This window comes from Zonotrichia albicollis, chromosome Z, assembly GCF_047830755.1.
Source record: "Zonotrichia albicollis isolate bZonAlb1 chromosome Z, bZonAlb1.hap1, whole genome shotgun sequence".
Classification (NCBI taxonomy): Eukaryota; Metazoa; Chordata; class Aves; order Passeriformes; family Passerellidae; genus Zonotrichia; species Zonotrichia albicollis.
The window spans coordinates 57038125-57057653 of record NC_133860.1 but is presented as its reverse complement, the minus strand read 5'-3'; the positions used below and the strand labels follow the sequence as shown (position 1 = coordinate 57057653).

General features: G+C 37.6%; 1 protein-coding gene across 2 annotated transcripts in view; it reads right to left on the bottom strand.

The window, feature by feature from the left end:
• Window positions 1-665: 665 nt before the first annotated feature.
• The window catches only part of ERCC6L2 (ERCC excision repair 6 like 2), a 69938-nt gene continuing 51074 nt past the window's right edge, over window positions 666-19529 (bottom strand). Inside the window, exons 18-19 of one of the 2 annotated variants that reach the window (XM_074532216.1) lie at window positions 17994-18181; window positions 666-16462 (exon numbers count right to left, since the gene is read on the bottom strand). In XM_074532216.1, coding sequence (XP_074388317.1) covers window positions 15529-16462; window positions 17994-18181 — 1122 coding nt within the window. In that variant the 3' untranslated portion in view covers window positions 666-15528. Of the gene's footprint in view, window positions 16463-17989; window positions 18182-19529 lie in introns of those variants that run through there. The other variant, XM_074532217.1, reaches the window with a different exon arrangement.

Below are 19529 nucleotides of genomic sequence, written 5' to 3'. Positions count from 1 at the left end.
AACACTGACACAAATGAAACTGAAGCTCCATTTTCATTCAGGCAGGAATTATTTTTCCCCCCTCCTTCTTTCTGTGTCCTCAGGCACTTTGGCCATATTCACTAACACTACATGCCTGCTACAGCCTACAAATTCAGGAGCATAATGAGTCAGTCATTCAGACCAAAGCTTGAGTGAAGGAAGGTGGTAAGATTCAGTACATAATACAGGTTTCATTGTAAGCTGCCTGGATATTCTGCACTTCTGCAGATCAGATTAATTTTTTTTCTGCTGTCTGCCAAAGAACTCAACACTCCTGTACTTCACAAGAGACTTTTAGTGTCAGCTTTTTACAACTACATGAGAACTTCACTGTAATAACACCCAAGAGAAAGTGAGGGATTTCTTCTGTTTAAGTTGCTCATAGCATCTAGATTTTTTGCATATTCACTCCTTTAGGTCATCCTTCAGAGTCTTGCTGTGAAGCTGGAGGAAGCATGGAGGTTATATCAAGCTCTGTTTTAACTCTCATTTAACATGTTGATTATTGTTATGTCACACAGCAGCTGCAGAATTGCAACATTTTCAACCAGTTCTGTATTGTTATCTGTAATCTCACAAATCCAGAACACCATGGCATTTTATTTCTGAAAGGCTCACACAAACCAGTGTATTTTCTGAATATGTTTAAATTTCCAGCATTTTTTTCAAGGTCTGTTCAAACCAATAAGCATTTGCATTTGAGGCTGTTTCCCACAACAAAAGGACAGAGTTTCTGAATGTGGTCTTTGTGCTTTCTCTTTGACCCGTTATTTGCTGCAGAGATGAAATGTCATTGTTGCAGCTCCCTGCCTGTAGTTACCATCACCACTAATCCAGTAATTTCTAGTATAACATTTTAGGGCCACGTCAGCCAATGGTTGCCTTCTTTCCTATACCACACATTAACCAAGGGTACAAAACATTGAAACTGTGCAGTTCTACACAGCTCTTGACATTCTTAATTGGATCAAACAGCCAGAATTTCCTTTGTTTCTTTTGTTCTCCATTTGGAAACACATTTTTACTAACAGCACATGTGAACTACTCATAACTCAGATTCACCATAAACTGTGACAGTAGTTATTACTTAATACAAAGCTATATGAAGATCAGATTTATAATGACTAACTAGTCTCAGCTGGCTTCTCAAGTGGCACACAGCAACCATCAGTACTCATTCAGATAATTTTACAACTTTACACCAAACATTTACCAGTCATTCCAGTACACTGCAGTCTTCTGACGTCTCAGCTTCCTGTATACATTGAAGAATATATGTAAATTATTATAACTAACTCAGTTTGTTGAACTTTGATGAAACAGCTGCAGAGCAACAACTCCAGGAAGGAATTAGAAGAAATCTTGCTAGAGAGGACAGGTACACTGGTGCACAATCTTTTCTTTTTTCACATAAGACTGGAAGGCAAAATCAGTTTTGTTGTAGATTACAGCCATAGATCTTGGTAATTACAGCATTTTGCTTCCTTCACTATTTTATTAGAATACAGCAAGCAGAAAATCCCATGACAGATATGTATGCTACCAGAGTAAGGCCACAAAGGCGTTACGCAACATTTTACTGCCAGTAATATTTGCCATATGTGCTTAAATGGTGCAAAGGACTTTGTCAGGGAAATTGGTCAACACCTATGTTAGCCTAATATTAAAATGGCTTTTGACATCAGGGTGATCTCTAGACAAGGTTCTACACTGAAAGTTTCTGATAGTCACCTCAAAGACAAAAGGAGAAATTAACAGAAATATATCCTTCAATTGTAATATCACTAGGCACAGATGAGTTTAAAAAAATTACTTTTCATTGGGGTCCAGCAAGTCAACCTCACTCCAAGTGGACAACTGCCAATAAGCTGGTAATGGGAACATCCTGAGGAGACAAGAAACACTTCAGCTGGGTGAGAGTGGCCACAGTGACTGGAGGCAAAGGGCCAGGACAGAGCTGAGGACCTGAAGGATGGATGTATGCTGTTGGATAAAGCGTATAAATGACTTTGAAACAGTAACTCAGGCCTTCACATAGACGCACCAAGATGCCTATTGTCCTCTGAAGTTACAGAGAGGTACACTTTAAACATAAAGAATATATGAACTAATGTTAAGAACATTTCCTGAAGCAGTTACTGCTTACGGAACATTATTTGCTCTCTGTAGTAAATTGTCACCTTTTCTGTTTAATGTTTTTTTTCAGATTTAATACACATATCCTGAAAAACATGAAGATATAGTCTGGGAATGAGTTGGAGAATACAGAAAATCCTCACAGAGTGTCAAGAAGAAAGCAGAAAAAGCCAAGAAAGACCTACTGGCTTTTGGGAATTTCAGAGTCATAATCTTATTTTTTTTACAATGCAGTCATTACTTTGAGTAAATATGACAAGATTCATGAGAAGAATTCTTAGCATTTAAGAGATTTTAAATTATGGATAAATCTTATGCACAAAATGCTGTTTTGGCTTTTCTGCATTTTTCTCTCTCACTTGCCTTTGGCACATTTTCCTCAGAGCTTCTCACTTCAGTGGTTGAGCGGTGTTTATTACCAGGATCTTCTACCCTTATTTATTCAAGCAGAAAAAACATACCTTACATGTATCGCCCAGAGAGAAGGAAAATCATGGAGGTTAAAAGAGAAAATGTTTCCAAAGAGCTACAAAACCTCATTACTTAAAGGCCTTGCCAAATAGGAAAGAACTACCTGGCAAGAAGATTGAAGAGCAGGCAGTCTTGCTTAAAATCCCGTGGTTACTGCTTCAGCCTGTATAAATTATCCCTCTAGAGGCGAGCAGAGTATCAAAAACTAATTACCATGAACTAGACCATAATACTACTGTAGACCCAAATCTTGCCCAAACCATTAACATTTAGAAGTTCTTCCAGCTGCCCAAGGGCTGCCTTTTGCAATGAGACTGAACTGTCCTGCAATTACAGTAGCAATGGAAAAAGCATTTCATAGCATTACCTCTTCCACAGATCTAGATTCCTTAATGTGGTGTCAGGGATGTTAGAGAGTGCTCATGAAAGCAGATCTATTGCCTTCACTCATGTAAGGAAGATCTCAGTTTAAGCAGTGTGTTTGAGATTAGAGCATACTTAGGAGAAGCACTGTTTATTGTGGTCAGAGACAGGAATGGGACTCTAACATACCCCAGTACTGATTTGCTGTTTCTGAACTTTCTTAGTTTTACCATCTGTAAAACAGACACTGTAACACATAAAACGCAAAGCTGACCTGGGAGCAACTCCTTCCGCATCACAAAAGTAAGCAATGGGAACATTAATTACTGCAATCAATTATATGGAAAAGCCTCAATGAAAAGTGCTATGGGAACACAAAGGAGCGAGAGATTTGCCAAATGAAACAGGTTTATGCATGTCTTAGTACTTTGCTCTAATGAGTGCACAGATCTAATGCTTTCACTTAGAGTGGGTCTTACTCTAAGACCTGTTCCTGCAGCCCTCACACAGTCAGATTGCCACAGGAGTTTGCTTGAGGAAAGCCTCAAGATTTGACTTAGTTTGTTTTCTCTTGTGCCAGGAAATACTATCCTTTTAATTAGAAGGTCCATTTCCTTGATAACTGTTTAAGTGGCTTCACTGCAATTCCATCTCTTTAGTCGTCATCCAGCACCTGGGAGGTAAGGAAAAAGCAAACAAGCACTGAATTTTTCCATCATTTCTGCTGAGGGATATTTCTGAGACACTGTACTTTTGTGGGTGGGCAGATGGATGAATAGACAGACGGAAAAGGGAGTTTCCTTTATGGGATTCCAATAATTGGTATGTGGTTTACATTCCATTCATCTGAAGGACTCTTATTTTAATCAGAAACAGGCTCAGGCTACAAAACTACCTCCAGTGTTCAAAACATATCCATGCTTTCAGCTGGCAGCTTTCCTCACATGCATCTTTTCCTCGACACCCAGAGGCCCCAAAGAGTAATGTGGTCATTTACCACCAAGAACTTAGCATCAGGTCCTATAACACCGGTTGGTTCAGAGCCCTTTTCCAGACAGAGAGAGGTTTCCTGATTGCTAGCTTCAGAAGCAGAAGCTCTTTAAAGTGTGGTATTTGAAACTGGCAAAGATTTCTCTAAGCTGGTTTTGGGTTTGTTGGGTTTATTTCCTAGGCTCATCCAACTCTGGGAAAGCCTTGTCTGGACAGTGTTGTTGAAGTCTGGCAGGAGAGCTTGGTCTTACTAGCCAGACACTAATGTAGACAACTGCTAAGAAAAGCCCTATATTCCGCAGCTGGACACACTGGTGTGCTTTAAGCACAAAGGAATGAAAGACTAATACCTTGTCCAGAACAAGTCAGACTAAATAAACAGCAATACAACAATCTTCAGCTTTGGAGCTGGTGAAAATGTGAAAATATTCAGCATAAATTGCTGTCATTCAAGGACATGGCTTGCAGTAAATTAGTATTTTATTATTCAAATCCCTGTGAACCTTTTGTGGTATTGTTTGTTATAGATCCCTAGTATACCCTAAAAATTTCTTCAAATGCCACCTTTCCCCATCAGCTAACTTGTTTCACTGTCCAGATTTGTTTACCCTTAACTTTCATTATGGATGCCCTAAAAAATTATTTTCACGGTCTATATTGTCTCCAACCCAACCAGAGAGTAACTGCACATGCTTTAGGGATTTTCATGGCATTCATCCTTGAATGTGGTTCATGCCACAACTCTCTTCAGTGCCTACTGTTCATCAGATCTGTCAAGCAGTACAGCAGGAAATCTCCTGCAGGCAGATCACACATTACACAATCTAAGAAAGGAAGAACAGTTTCACAGGTAAGGTCTCTATGTCAACATGGGTGTCCATCACAGAGTTTTTGCACATGCAGTTTGCTTGCCTTGAGCTTCATTTTCCCTGTGGGGAGGGGGAAACGAAGCACAGAGGCAAATATGCCATCAAAGGGAAGGCTAAACCGGTCCCTTATTTCCCACACTGAAGATGTGATGGAGACAACCTGTGGCAGTTGCCTGTGAACACAGACAAGAGCTACACAGTCACCAGTTCTTTCTGGATCCATGCATCCTGAAAAGACAACACGCAACATGGCTTGGCAATTCATCTGTCTTTGGCCCACACTAGGCAAGTAAGAGTTGCTAATGTCACAAAAGAAACAAAACCATCAAATACCTCTAGCCTCTTTCCCACAATTCAACAGGCTCTTGGCAACATTCATTTCTCAACTGTTTATTCAGAGCATGAGACCCTTGGTTCCTAATTTAACATTGGTACTGGGAGGTGAGAAGTATTTGAAGTTGCATTCTGGGTTGCAAAGGTTTCAGCAAAAGCCCCTATCCACAACCTGATGATTTCCTCTCTCATGCCACAAGGAACCTCAATCCTTGGGCAAAGGCCTCTAGCCATGCACCCTGCTAGACCTCGGAGAGGTGTGGACCCAGGCTGTACTACCCAAGGTAAGGAGACCATTGTTGCATATCTGTCACAGAATGCTTTCATCAAATTATGTTACCACATTTTGCCCTGCCTAGGTTTTCACAGATCCTGATCTCTCAGGATACAAGACTTCTGTCTTTAAAAGACTTATGTCTTTAATCTCTTTAAAAGAGATTCTTTTGTTTCAATTTAGTTCAGAGCTATAATAGAGTTAATCTTTAAATACATGGGCCTGGCAATTGCAGAGCTAGCTACACTGCTTGTTTGGAATCAATGTATCAAGATTAGAGATATTCTGATTATTGAATAGTGGATGGAAAATAGGATTTGGAGTACTCAACCACATTCTGGCCAAACAATTTCAAATTTAATGAACAGTAATATTTTGTTTGTTTGCTGTATTTTCTTTCTGCCACGAAATGAACCATCATTTATTTTGGATACTGAGATTTATTACAGAGCTAAAATTTGCTACAATAATGCTTTGTTGCTAGACATTTGTAGTATTCCAGGGTAGAGCCATTTATGTATTTTGGACAGCAAACCAGCTTGATAAGAGGATTCTTTAGATAGATCTTTCTGGGGCTTACAATAATAATTTTACACAACTTTTGATTAAAGGAAGGTGAAATACTGAATAAACTGTGACCAGCAGACCACTGGGGACTGTTAGAAGCACAGGCAGTTCATTCCCTAATCATTCCCTAGTGTTCTTCCTGGACTGATCAGGCAGCACCTTCACACACCAGGAACTATAATGTAGCCTTTAATGTTAATTAATGTATGACTGCTTAAACTTGTGTGGTTTTTTCTCTTCCTTCTCTTCCCTTGGCTGGCCACAACTGTTCAAGTGTTGCTATCAGTTATTCTGCTTAAGTATTAAAAAATGCTTAACTAAATAGGCTAGCTTATTTGCTTTTGCTGATAGTAGCAGTCCACCCATGGAGCCCTTTCAAATCTCTTCAGTGTTTTGGAAACTGGATAAGGGACTTATTCAGTGACGCGCAAGTTTGTCTGAGCCAGGAATGAAGCATGCACTTCATGAAATGAGAAATAACCTCAGACCACACACAGAGTGTAATTTCTGAACTCCAGCTTGGGCTCTCTTCCCCTCGTCCCTGCGCACACATACACACACCCCTGCTAAAAAACCAGATGATGACTGACATCCCTAAATCCTTTAAGCATTCTTTTACAGCTAAGAGCAGAGGGAGGTTTTCAGAGCTTAGGTGGCTCATTATTAGTAACACACTGATGAAAAAAATGGATTACTACAGTATGTGCATATCATGCCAAAGAGAAATAGCAAAAAGCTTGTGCCATCTACATACTTTCAAGAGGAGAAACTGCTGATGCAAACATATTAAAGCTATTTTTACTGCACAGGGAGATGAGAAGTCCTTCCCACAATTTTCCTAGAGACTAATGTTGGTTCTGTTACTACTTGTTTAGTTAAGCTAAAATCACTGAGTGTTTCAAATATTATTTTACATTATAATTATAAAAAGAAGTAAACCAAGAAGATAAGTTTATTGCATATTAAAAACTCACATTCTTTCCTCTCCTAAGCAGAGGACCTATACTGTATGGCTGTTGGGAACAAACTACACACAGAAAAGGCAAAGGGAAAACCCTTCCACAGCTGTTAGCCCACAGTTCAATACCCGCCACTAAGCTTAATTCTTCACAGCCTTACACCAAATGATTTTTTAAACAATGAGACACTTAAACAATGAAATAGCAGGCAGACTCCTGCTCAGCAGCTCCTCTCCTTAAATATTTCCTTTATGCTGGACTAAAAGAAATAGCTTTGCTGTCTTCAACAAGTAAGTAGTCCTCCTGTATTACAACTGGAGCACCACTGTTGAACTGCTCCTGCAAAGCTTAAATAGGACAAGCAAAGGTGCTTACAGACTGACTCCTGTGCCGTTTCTATTGCCTCGTACCTGATCAGTAATACCATCACACAACTGAGTCATTGATACTATCTGCTTATGCATACAAATGTACACCTATATTCATATCATACACATTGGTGATACTTCCACCAATGAAGTTTGTATAACACTTTCTGTTAGAGGACCCTAATTCAGTTGCTCATAACTTTGTCAAACTAAGTGCTCAAGTTGAAATTCTTCCTGCTGCATGTCTATCAGGCTAAATTTTTTTTCCTAAGTTTCAACTAAAACAGCTTTCTGAAGAGGGGACTAAAGGGGATCAATCTCACTTTCCCTCATGTTTTTTCTATAGCCATTTCACTGAGAATCTATTTTGTTTGCATGTTTGGGGAGAGATAACTGTGGGTGGTAAGAAGGGTTACCTTACTGCAAGCAATCATGCCCAGTAACAGCCTTCTGAAAACATGCCAAATTTTGGCCAGGTTCTAAACACTATGCTTTACCCATACTTCATGCAAATCTCCTAGAGAGAACAAAATTATTTTCTGAACACTCTACTAAAACAGATTACTACCTTGACTCATACACTTCCTCCATCACCAGACTAAATGCATGTCCTTCCCACAGATGAACTGAGTGACTCCACAATTACAAAAGGATTTATAGAGCATTTTGGGTCTTTTCATGCAATTTATGGTACTGGCCTCCGGAAACTGCTGTGGCACCAGAACTGAGAGCTGAGAAATCCTGCCTGTTGTTCCATCAATACTCATTGATGGTGCCCATGCAGAACACTGAGGAAGCTCATTAGCTTGGAAAGAAGAGCTTGGGCTAACAAGAAAGAAATAGAAAGCAGAGCAGACTTCAAGAGACAGATGCAACAAGGCAGGGCATAATGATCCACTGTGTTAAATACACAAAACTGTCTCCAGACTGTAGAATAGAACCAAGATTTCACAGATGCCTGCACTCTTTTGTTTTCAACCAGTTTCTGTGACATCTACTAACAACTACATCCTTTCCTCTCCTAACTGGCTAGTCTACAAAAGAGACTGTAATCCAGTGCTATCAGCAACTCCAATTGGTCAAGTAATTGGAATTGTGATTCCAAATTTTCATAATGATCCACACAGGAATCAATCACTTCTGAGTAAAGGAGTACCCTTCTCTTTACGGTTTTGTTTGAAAGTTTTCAAAAATCACCTTTTCAGAACTGCGCAAGAAATGATAAAGTTATAAAAACACTCAGAAGCTAGAAAATTACAGCATTACAACTGCTCATGCATCCTGTCTAGTCTTCTACTGTATGCTTAGCAATACTAACTTTTCACAGAGACATCACCCTCCCTTCTCTGCAGATCACCACATTTCTAAAGAGATCATTTTATCTCTCTCCCTTAAGATTTACAGTTTTTCCCCTCTGTCTGAGCACAAGGCCAAGGAGAAGAAACCCCAGGTTGCACCACAGACCAGCAGCAGCCTCTGCAGCTGTGAAGCACAGTTGCACTGTGGGCTACTATCTCAGTGCATCCCAACCTAGCTACTGGGTAGTTATAACCTCTTCTAGTTAGTTCCCAGTTCACCAACTGAAAACCAAAAGATAAAGCCAGACACAGATCAGAAACTTCTAATCTGTCATGCTGTAATCCTGCAAGGTTAAAAATGAAAGTTCTCTGCTGACAGGAAGACCAGATTCACTGAGGCTTCCCAGAGGTTTCGAATACCCACTTCTCATTCCTGAAGGAATAAAACAACAAAACATAAACTTTTGCTTAAAAAGTGACATGCTTAAAGTATAGCAACTCAATTACAGAGGGTTTTATTGGTCACTCTGCGTCTTAAACACACTATCTTCTAAGATGTTGAGATGTTGATGGTGAGGTAAGTAAAATAAAAGTGTCTTGATCTATTTTTTAAATTCCCCTAGAACTTCATAAATTGTTTTCTTACCAGGATTTTTTATTTTCAGAGATATCATCCTACTACCTACCAGACTACCAGGTTACAAATGTCTCTTCTCATGGTTAGAAGCAAAGACTTCATGTATGAGATGAAAAACTGTAACCACACTCAATCTATCATCACAGCCTAAATACCTAACCATGTAGAGTGAACTCTGCAAAAAGGCCTAAACCTTTACCTTTTTTTAGGGTAGGGGTGGTAGTTTTGACACTGGACATCAGGGTCTCCAGATGCAAACAAGTTTAATGTCTTTGGCTTTTCCAGTCACTAGTCAGGTTATTCCTTTCACTGGCATTCACGAACCTTAATGCATAGAATGCTTGAACCAAAGGGTAAATGAAAACATTTTAAAAACTCCCACCACTATAAACAGCTTTTCTCATTACTAATGAGGATTATTTAATTATATATTAATTATTAAATATTAAATTCTTATTTTAACTTTTTCATTACATAAGCACTAGGAAGTCCAACTGTTACTTTTAAGCTTCTATTTCTTTTAGTGAAAATGGAATTTACAAAGAAAATTCCTTAATTGATCCAGAAATGTTTCAAGAGAAATACCACAGTTTAGTCCAACCTAAAAACAGACTGCACAGTCTAAGTACAAAGGAAGGAACTGCACATTCTCTTCTGTGCAGTTTACAAAGAATCAGAGAGATGAATGGCACTGAATTCAGGTATTTCTGATGTTACCACTTCTCATTTGTTTCTCATCAGTCTAAAGGTTTGACATAGAAGACCATCAGATGGCAAATTACCCAGTTACAATTTGATAGAACCACAAAATTCTAAACCACAAAATTGTTCTGTGTTCCCAAGGATCAAACAGCAGTATGTCAAATATTAAGATAAAATACCTAATATTTCTCTTGCCTCAGGCATAAAATACTTATTTCATAATCATAATGTCTTGAACTGTATGCTAGAAGTTGATTATATTGCATAATTCTAATTTATATATACATAGGTATGTATAGTATATAATATAAAGACAGTACATGAGTAAGTACATATATATTAAATATAAATTATCTAACTCTAATGATTAGGGCACATAGCAATGTATAGGAAATGTCCGTTAGAAGCAACAAAGGTTCTCTTTTTTCTAAATAGTGCAGAGTGACGCATCAGAAGCAGAACAGGACCTCAATATTTTACTAGGAGATTCCTCAATACTCCAAGTATGTGACTCTTAAATTAGAATTAGCGTATTGTAATTACAGCCATATATATAACCACAACTACAAAACAGTGAGGGCAGAAAGGCAAGATGAGCATAAATGCCTCTAGTTATGCTGTTACTGTATAAATATATTGAGGGACCAGTCTCTGAGTTTGCTGTGTAGGTGAAGAGACAAAAGCACAAAAGAGATGTTTTAAGGAATCAGCTTTCTCAGAGGTAATTAAATTACATTTCCAATCAGACCACAGTATGAAAGTTTTCCTTGCTGCAGAATTATAAACCAGAACAAGCAGAAACTGTCACAGATGTTCCATCATAGTCTGAATCATGGAGAGGCAAGGGCTGATGACCGTTGCATGCACTTACCTCAAACAATATAAATAGACATATACTATTTGTTTCTAAAGTAAGTAGCATAGCACAGAATGATTTTCAGGATGATACAGTAAATCACGTTTACATGAACATACACATGATGGAAACAACTCAATACCAACAAAGGGAAATAAAACCCCTCCAGTACAGTTCTGTTGAAGAAAAAACAGATTCACTCTGAGGCTAGGTGATACTTGTTTAGCATCCCAGCTATCTCCACTGATAAGCCATTGTCTTCACCAGCTACAGTGTTAGGGACTGAGAATGCTGCTTCTAAATATACAAATAACATTCAGCCATTGTGACACATTACAACAGACCAATGCAAATTTTAATGTAATTAAACTGTCTCTGCATATTTTCAGAAAACAATGCTTTAGTGAGTGGGCCTGCTTATGCTCCAGCTTGTGCAAGTTGTGTACACAGTCTCAATTCAGTCATACAGTGTTGACACAGACACTGGGTCAGGTTCTGATCACTCAATTGCATCCTCTTAGCTCAGGCAAACCTCTGAGAACAACTGAAACAATCTGTCTTCAAGTATCATGCATATACATCATGCTTATGTTCAACTACATCTTTTGTTTCAGAGCAGTCTTCACATGATCTTTGAAAAGGAGATTCAGCTTTCTGATGCCAACTAAACAAAGGTTAGGATGCCCAGCAAACAATTCCGAAGACCTCCAATCATCTGTTTAGATGTACTCTCTTCCTCTTTCAGAATTAGCTGACACTGCTATGATTCACACAAGATCTACAGGACATAAGACATATCTCTTAAATGCTCTGAATCACTCCTACCTCTCTCATCTGCAATCTAGACATCCAGTTTCGACAGCAGAAATTGCATCTCCTTAATCATCCCTAGCCAATTATCTACTTTTCAGGTACCCTTAAAAGGAAGGTAGATTCTGACCTGATGTCAACTTAAGTGATGATTACTCTTTTTTTATAGAATGGACCAAGTCAAGATGTACTGAACTGGGGAATGTGCAAACACAAGGAGAGAGTAATTGTACCAATATTACACCATTTGTTGCATAAGCTGGAAGGTATGCAGTGAAAAAGATATGCAGGACACTGCAGGAATAGAAAAATACGTAGCAGCAAAGGCACTTAAATGCTTTCTTGGAAGAACAAAATCCTCTCCTATCTGTTAAGATATCTAAGGAAGTAACTTAAGTAATCATTTTCTTACATAGTAACTGTATTATCACCTTTGAATTATCCTGTGATACTCTGATTATGTTATTACTAATAATCTTTTCCTCTTCATAATGCTGTTTTTTACACCCTGTACTGAAGCCATGGCACTGGCATCAGTCTGCTTTCTGGTGCTTAAAGTCATGACCTGCTAAAGATAAGAAAATGTATCCTTTCAAACAGTCTTAATGTGTTGACAAATGTTTGCATTCACACCCTGACTTTCTCAAACACATTCATTACCTGAAATTACACAGTCTCCCTCTCCCAGATCAAATATGGAATCTGTGTAGCACTCAGCTACTGCCAAATGCAGTATTAAGTATAGCCCCAGTTTGCAAAACAACTTATGATGTAAAATTCACTGCAAATCAGACTCAGAACACACAGAGTCTTTACCTAGGTCTTGTAAGGTTGTGATTGGGATAGCTGCATTTGTTAGCATAGACAGGGCAAATTTTTTTACTATTTCATGGGAAACCTGGTTTTTTTCCAGTCAAAGAATTTCTGTTGAAGGAAATAATGGAAATACTGGTACCACCTGTAAAGTCAGGGACCCACAGCCAGACCTATGGGAACACCAATGAGTAAAAAAACAAGGGAGCTGCCATCAAGAATAGTAAAACCTACCAAGTAATTTCCACATGAAAGCAATGACACTCCATCTCCTGGACGATTTCTATTCCGATCAGGTGACAACTATCATGAAGCTATTTCCTTTTGCCAGGAGGTTATTATGGTTTTCCCGTAGTTCATGCCTTCCTGCATGGAACCTGTACATGGAAGTATGAATTTCACACCATAATTTTTGTTTTTAAAGCCAAACAAAATGATAACCACAGATTTCTAAGAAGACAGAATTGATCTCTTTAGTTCTAATATTTGAAGACTATGTCCTCAAATACAGGTAAAAGTCTTCCTTTTTAAATTTGTGTAGATTTATTTTTTTTAAATTATACAGATGTATTGACAGCCAAAATATTTTATGAACAGATCCCTAGGGCACTAAGTTTCAATATTTATGGCTTAAGTGATATTTCTTTGTAAAATATATTAAATTTGCAGGAAGCTACAGAGTGACATAAATCTTACTTCAAGACATGCTCCCATAGCTCAATTCAATTGCTTATAACAAATAGATTTCCACAAATATACTGTCAGTATTTGGCATAAAACATGCACATCTATGGAAGTTTTGATTTATGCATACCATCACCTTGTAAGAGAAACATAGCTTCCTGATTACTTCAAGAAAATGTTGACAGCTTTGTATTTGGTCATCAATAGAAATCTTACCTATCCCAATCAGATTTCACTCTATCAAGCACCGATTCACACCATGACTGACAAACATGGTGCTAAGGTGAAGCCTTCCTTCAGTACATCAATATCAGTTGAAATTAAACAAGGTTATCCAGCCCCTTCTACCCCTTAGGTAGTGGTCATCAGTCCCTCCTTCTGGCCTAAAACAAGGACAGTTTCATCCATGCAATTTTCAGCAGGTACCTTTCTCTCTTATTTTTGATTATGTCTAATACTGGCATACTACAGGGTTTCTTTATTATCTAACTTCAGTTATCTTTGGTGCAATTTATACCACTTAACTCCTCTTTTTGCTAACATAAGGGGGTTATTCCCTTCCTCTTTTTTAAAGTATTTGATGACCAGAGTTTTTATTCCATCAAACTTTCTCTTTCTTACCCAATAAGCAGTTTTCTTCTCTAAGCCTAAGGACACTAACCTGTAAAGAAAATCAATACTGATGAGATGAACAAAAGGCCTTAATTTATCTCACATTTATTAACATCAATGAGGGTGTAGATATTACCTAGCTTAGGCTGACTTCCTTTAGCTGTATGTAATTCCAATGTACCAATGAGTAAGAGCTTACAGCTTCCTCTTCTACTTAGTTCATACTTCTTCTTGAAAAGCTGTTCCAACTGACCAATATACCATTTGCTATAGTAAAGTGGTAACAGCATAGAGTAAGAAAAAGTTAGGGAATACATTAATCTTACTTATGTTAGCTACCTGTAAAACCCAAAGCTTTTATTCCTTAACATTTATGTTAAATACTCAGCTCCCTGTTTCAGGTAGTTAAGTCAGATTTCACAGTCAGGATTTCAGATGGTTTCCACTTATAATATGTGCACAATGGCTACCACAGAGACAGAGTATAGTCTACAACAGCTTCCCATGACCTAAAGTAGAAGCTGCACCAGATCAAATTTAAGCTTATTTTTCAGTGGGCAGTCTTCCAGACCACAAAAACTACCACCATTCACAGACTGCTGCTGTGCAGGTTCAAGGTCCAGGGTTTTAAAATTCCATAACATTTACCCTTCACATAAAAAAAATTATACAGTATACTGAATGAAAACCTATATATATATGTATATGTATACTAATGCTTACAAAAATCAAAAATCAGGGTCAAGGTTTCCAGAGCAACATGAAGTCCTGGTCTCTTCTAGTTACAAGCTACTCTTCACACGGTCCCATAGCACTGAAATATGTGACAGACTATTTGGCAAATGAGATATGACACTGAGTATCTTACACCCTTCCAATCTGTGAAGTACAGTTTTCATCTGGAAGTTTTATTACATCCAGAATTCAAGATTATAACCTGTCAAGATGTTGAAATTCCTTACCACATACACACTGTACTGCATATTTTCAACACATACTGTGCAGCATATTCCCTGACAAAGACATGACAGAAGTTTATAGAAAAAGGGAGATGAAAGTGTAGATGAGATGAAATTTGACACCCAATGTAATTTAATGAGAAAGATCAAATAAAAAAACTTGGTTCTTCACATCAACCAAGCTGAGAAACTCACCATTACAGGATACTGTGAAGATTTCTTAGGTCCACAGCTTCAGAGACTGAGCAAAATCATGGAAGATGGGAACCCATCAAAAGCTACTAGGCACAAAGACATCATCTTTGTGTCAGGAAGTCCTCCAGTCTCCAGCACCTCAGAAAATATACGCAGTATCATTGTCAAATCCTGTTATCCCTAAATTGTGTTGAGATGACTGCTTGTGTCCAAATTGAAGTAAAGGGAAAAAATTACTTAGTACTTCTGTTGAGCCGAGGAATATAATCAGAATTAAAGAAAGTATAGTACATTCAGAAAATTTGAAAAAAATTTAATATAAAATCATTTTATATCATAGGTTACAACATACAGTACATAGGCATGACTATGCACATATGTACTATACACTGCATGTGTAATTGCATACATATTCACTTATAAATAATTACTTGTAAAATGAAATTCTGTATCACTATAAATATGAATTCATCATTTTACCTTTAAATTCATGGAATTACCATATTTTGTGGCATAATGCTGTCAAAGTTCAAATAAAATAATTATAGTGCAACTTACATAGAAAATTTTCATTTTACTACACTACAAGATTTAGCAGTGGATAGTTCATCTCAATCATCTGCACTGTATTTTTTCCACAAAAAAGTTTCATTTCTTTTCCAAAGAGAACTTTCACACACTTCTCTCTCGTCTGTCACTGTGGAATGAGGGGCTCTTTCGCAAAGCTTCTCTATGACTGCTATATCTGTGAGCTTTCTGAGGCTGTCCTCATTCTGTTCATTCAGCATATCCCAGAAATCTTTTGGTCTCCCCTTTGATTTTTCTGCTTGTACTGAAGAAAATGTCCTTGGTGATCCCGTAGACCCATTTCCATCATTTCTGAAGACTTCACTGAGAATAGAGGTATCTCCAAGTAAGTCCACAAAAGAATTTTTCTTGCAAATCTGAGCTTTTCTTTCTCCATTTTCTGACTGAGACACGGATCTTTCCTTTGGCAGCTGCGTTTCTTCTGAGTCTTGCTGTCCTTCACAACTTTTTACAGACAGCACCTCAATTATTTCTGATTTACTGCTTCGTGAGCCAGATGCCATAAAATCCTTGAATGCCTGACTGTTTCTTCTTTGGATATGTCGAGTAGCAATAGTGGGTGATTGTTTATATTTTGCATCAACAAGCATATCTTGCAAGTAGGAGTCCCTGCGAAGCTGTTTTGCTTCTCTCTTATGGCCCTCCTGGGTCTGTGTTTCTGTAGTTCCACTCAGAAGCAGTCCTTTATCTGATGAAGGTCTAGACTCGGATCTTGCAAAATTAACAATGGATTTTCTTTTTCTGAAGCGTGTTGTACCCAGTTCACTTTCCTCACAGTTATGTGAAGCTTCTGCTGGTATTTCAAGTGAGAAGAAAGACTCCATCTCTGGATGCTTGGAAACATAGAATTCCTTCAACATTTTCTGCCTGGTTTCTGATGTAGCTTTTGCAATGTGTTCTGCAAGGTCCTTCACTGATCCCATATTAAAGTGAGATACCATTTCCTCAAATTGTCTCCTGTAATTATTAAGAAGGAAAAATGTGTTATGCTGACACCCTTAACAAGGGGGTGGGGGAAATGGGGAGGAAATAATTGTTCCAAGTCCTTTTAAAAAAGACTTGCTAAACAAAAATTGGATAAATGCATGCACAGGAGACATTGTCTGCATCATCCTACCCCGGTGAATTATGGAATATTTGTTTCTGCTAAAAAGCCAACCTCTAATTAAAACAGATCACTCTAGTTGAGTGATCAACAATCCCCCATTGGAGAAAAGATATGAAATATGTTGCCTTTCCTGTTATGAGGGCTCCGAAAGGCAGTAAGATTTAACCCTGTTTGCCTCAAATACCACTTGACTGGGTAGCTCCAATCATTTGAGTGTGGTGACTGCAGACAGCTCCCCACTGTGCCCTCCAATTACAACAAACTGAGATATGCAATCACCCTCATTCACTCCATGGCACATCCACATGTACTACAAAGTCTAGCTGCATGCCAGGTGCTAACAAACAATCTGCGCAATGCTCAAGAGTGAATTATTTCAGCTTTTTGCTAGATATGGCTTTAAATCTTGGAATAACAGCCTAAGTCTCTTCACCACCTTTGAATATTTTACCTCAATAGATTTTTCATAACTAATTAAGATTTTGAACATTTTTAGAATTAAGGGTTCTCCTTTACCTGCATAATAAATATTTATAATTTTCAGTGTCTATAATAGTAAAAAAACCGAACAATTATTGGCACTTTGACAATAACAGTAGGGATAACTGAAGCCAGTTAGTGGATATGACAGCTTCTGAATGCTTACAGGCATTACCTAGATACCAACTTTCATATAGTAATTTATTTGTCTCAAGGCAATTTGAAAATATTTACCAAATACCTATTCTGTAGATTTGAATATGCAGCTACAGCTTTCCACTTTCTATTTCCACAAACCATCAGGCTATTTTTATTGAATTTCTATCTGCATAACAATGGAAATCAATATTCGTATTAATAACAGCAATCATTTGGGAAAACAGAAAACAAGGAAACAAAAAATTATTATCCCTCCAAAAAGAACAGAGGGAAAAAAGCATTAAAAGAGATATTGAAAAATACTGAGCCCCATGCTAAAAAAGAAACATGAAGCCCTTTTTTTTAACAGCCATTCAATGCAAGTGATGAGATCTGGGCAAAATCAATAGGCAGTCAGAAGCTAATGTTATAAACTGTCCCCCTTCTATACAGTTTAAACACTGTTTTGTAGTAGCCCATGACGCACATAATACAAACACTCATGGTGATGACATCTACAGAGTTATGTAATATATGACCGTTGAATCAACACGTTCAAGTAATTTGTGGATTCAATTAATTTTATTAATCAATTACAGTACTCAGAGTAGTGTGAGTCTAAGTTTCCCACTAATTCCACTCTTGGCATAGAAAATAACAGTATTGTCTCAGCAGGGCTGAAACAAAGACAAATGCAACTACTCAAAAGGAAATTTGTTTCAGCCTTAGAATTTTACTTCCAAGTCACCAAAGCAGTCTCACCTGCGTATTCCTTTGGGTGTCCTTCCAATCAAGAAGGTGGTTGAACCTACTCTGTGTACTTTTTTGCTTCTCTGAGTCACAGGATGTGTAACATACAGATGCTGCTGCTTACTGCTCTTCAACATTTCTTGCCTTTCCTTAACAACTTTCTTCTCTGAAGTATTGTCTTCTGGAACTTCATAATTTTTCTAGTAAAAGGAGACATGGAAGTCATTAGAACAGCTGTGCCTCTGATGTAACAACGCAACCAAATGCACCCAATTCTGTCCCTTGTAACTAGCACTACTAGACTGAACACTAGGATTGGGATTTGGAGCTGAAATGCACACTCCCTGCTCAGTCACAAAATTCCAGGGACATTGAAGGGAAGTCTTGGTTCTCTGACATCTTGCACAAAAATATGATCCTATTTAAACTTGAATTATTTTTCTTAAACTCTCACAAATTCTCACCAAAATTTCCCCTTTGCCAAAACATAGCTGCTTAGTGATATCTTCAGTCTCCCTACAGACTCTACTTTGGAGATTAAATCACAAATTGCATTCACACCTTGTCATTTGCTGTTCAAAATCTGGTTTCAAATCTACACTGTTTCTTCCCAATGTTTTTCTACTTGATCCATGTCCATTTCCTTTATTTTCATGGGCTGCTCACAATGTTGTTGAGCCTTAGGATCTCACATGTGTTCTCACTCCACTACTTTGGTAAGTAACCTCAAACTAGCATACAGAGAGAGATGTTAATATTACAGAACCTAAAGACATAAATTTTCACTGTAAGACAAATGTACAGCTCCAAAGACCAAAGTTTTACTTCAACATTATGTTACTCTAAACTACACTGAAAGCCCATCTCAATTAAGATAAAAACCCTATTCTCCCAATAATAGTATAATACTAGTAACAAAATTAAGACTGAATTAGTAGATGTTATCTACAGGATAAATATTCTACAGTTCTCTTGCTGTTTCTGTATATATTTGTTAACTTTTTTACTTGGAAAATGTATTTTCAAAGAAGAAAGAAACCACGGTCTTAAAAAATATTTATTTTTATGGATTTTTTCATGAAAAATACTTACAGTATTCTTATCTCACTATGATATGACAGAGTATTTTTCACTCTGTTAGGAAATTAGGGCTGTATAATTTAATTCAAGAAAATATAACTTGATTCAAGAAAGTATAACTTGAATAGAATACAAGGCAAACCATGTAAATGTCTGTGTTAAAGTTATGTTAAACCCCCATAAATGTACATCAATCTACCTCTCATTAAACAAGACCAAAGTATATAAGGCAGTAATACTTCGGTTTACACATCTGTTCAAACAGAGAAGAGTTTTAATATCTTTGGGAAAAAAGCCAAATGTTTTAAACGCACTGGAAGTCATAAAATTGCTTGTCTTTGCAAAGAACCACATTTAATGTCAGAAGTATTATTAACTGCATATAAATGTACAAAGGCAATACTGAGTTCTGGAAGTATAAAATTTTAGGTACACTGCACCACCCAAAAGAACAACATCAAAATACCA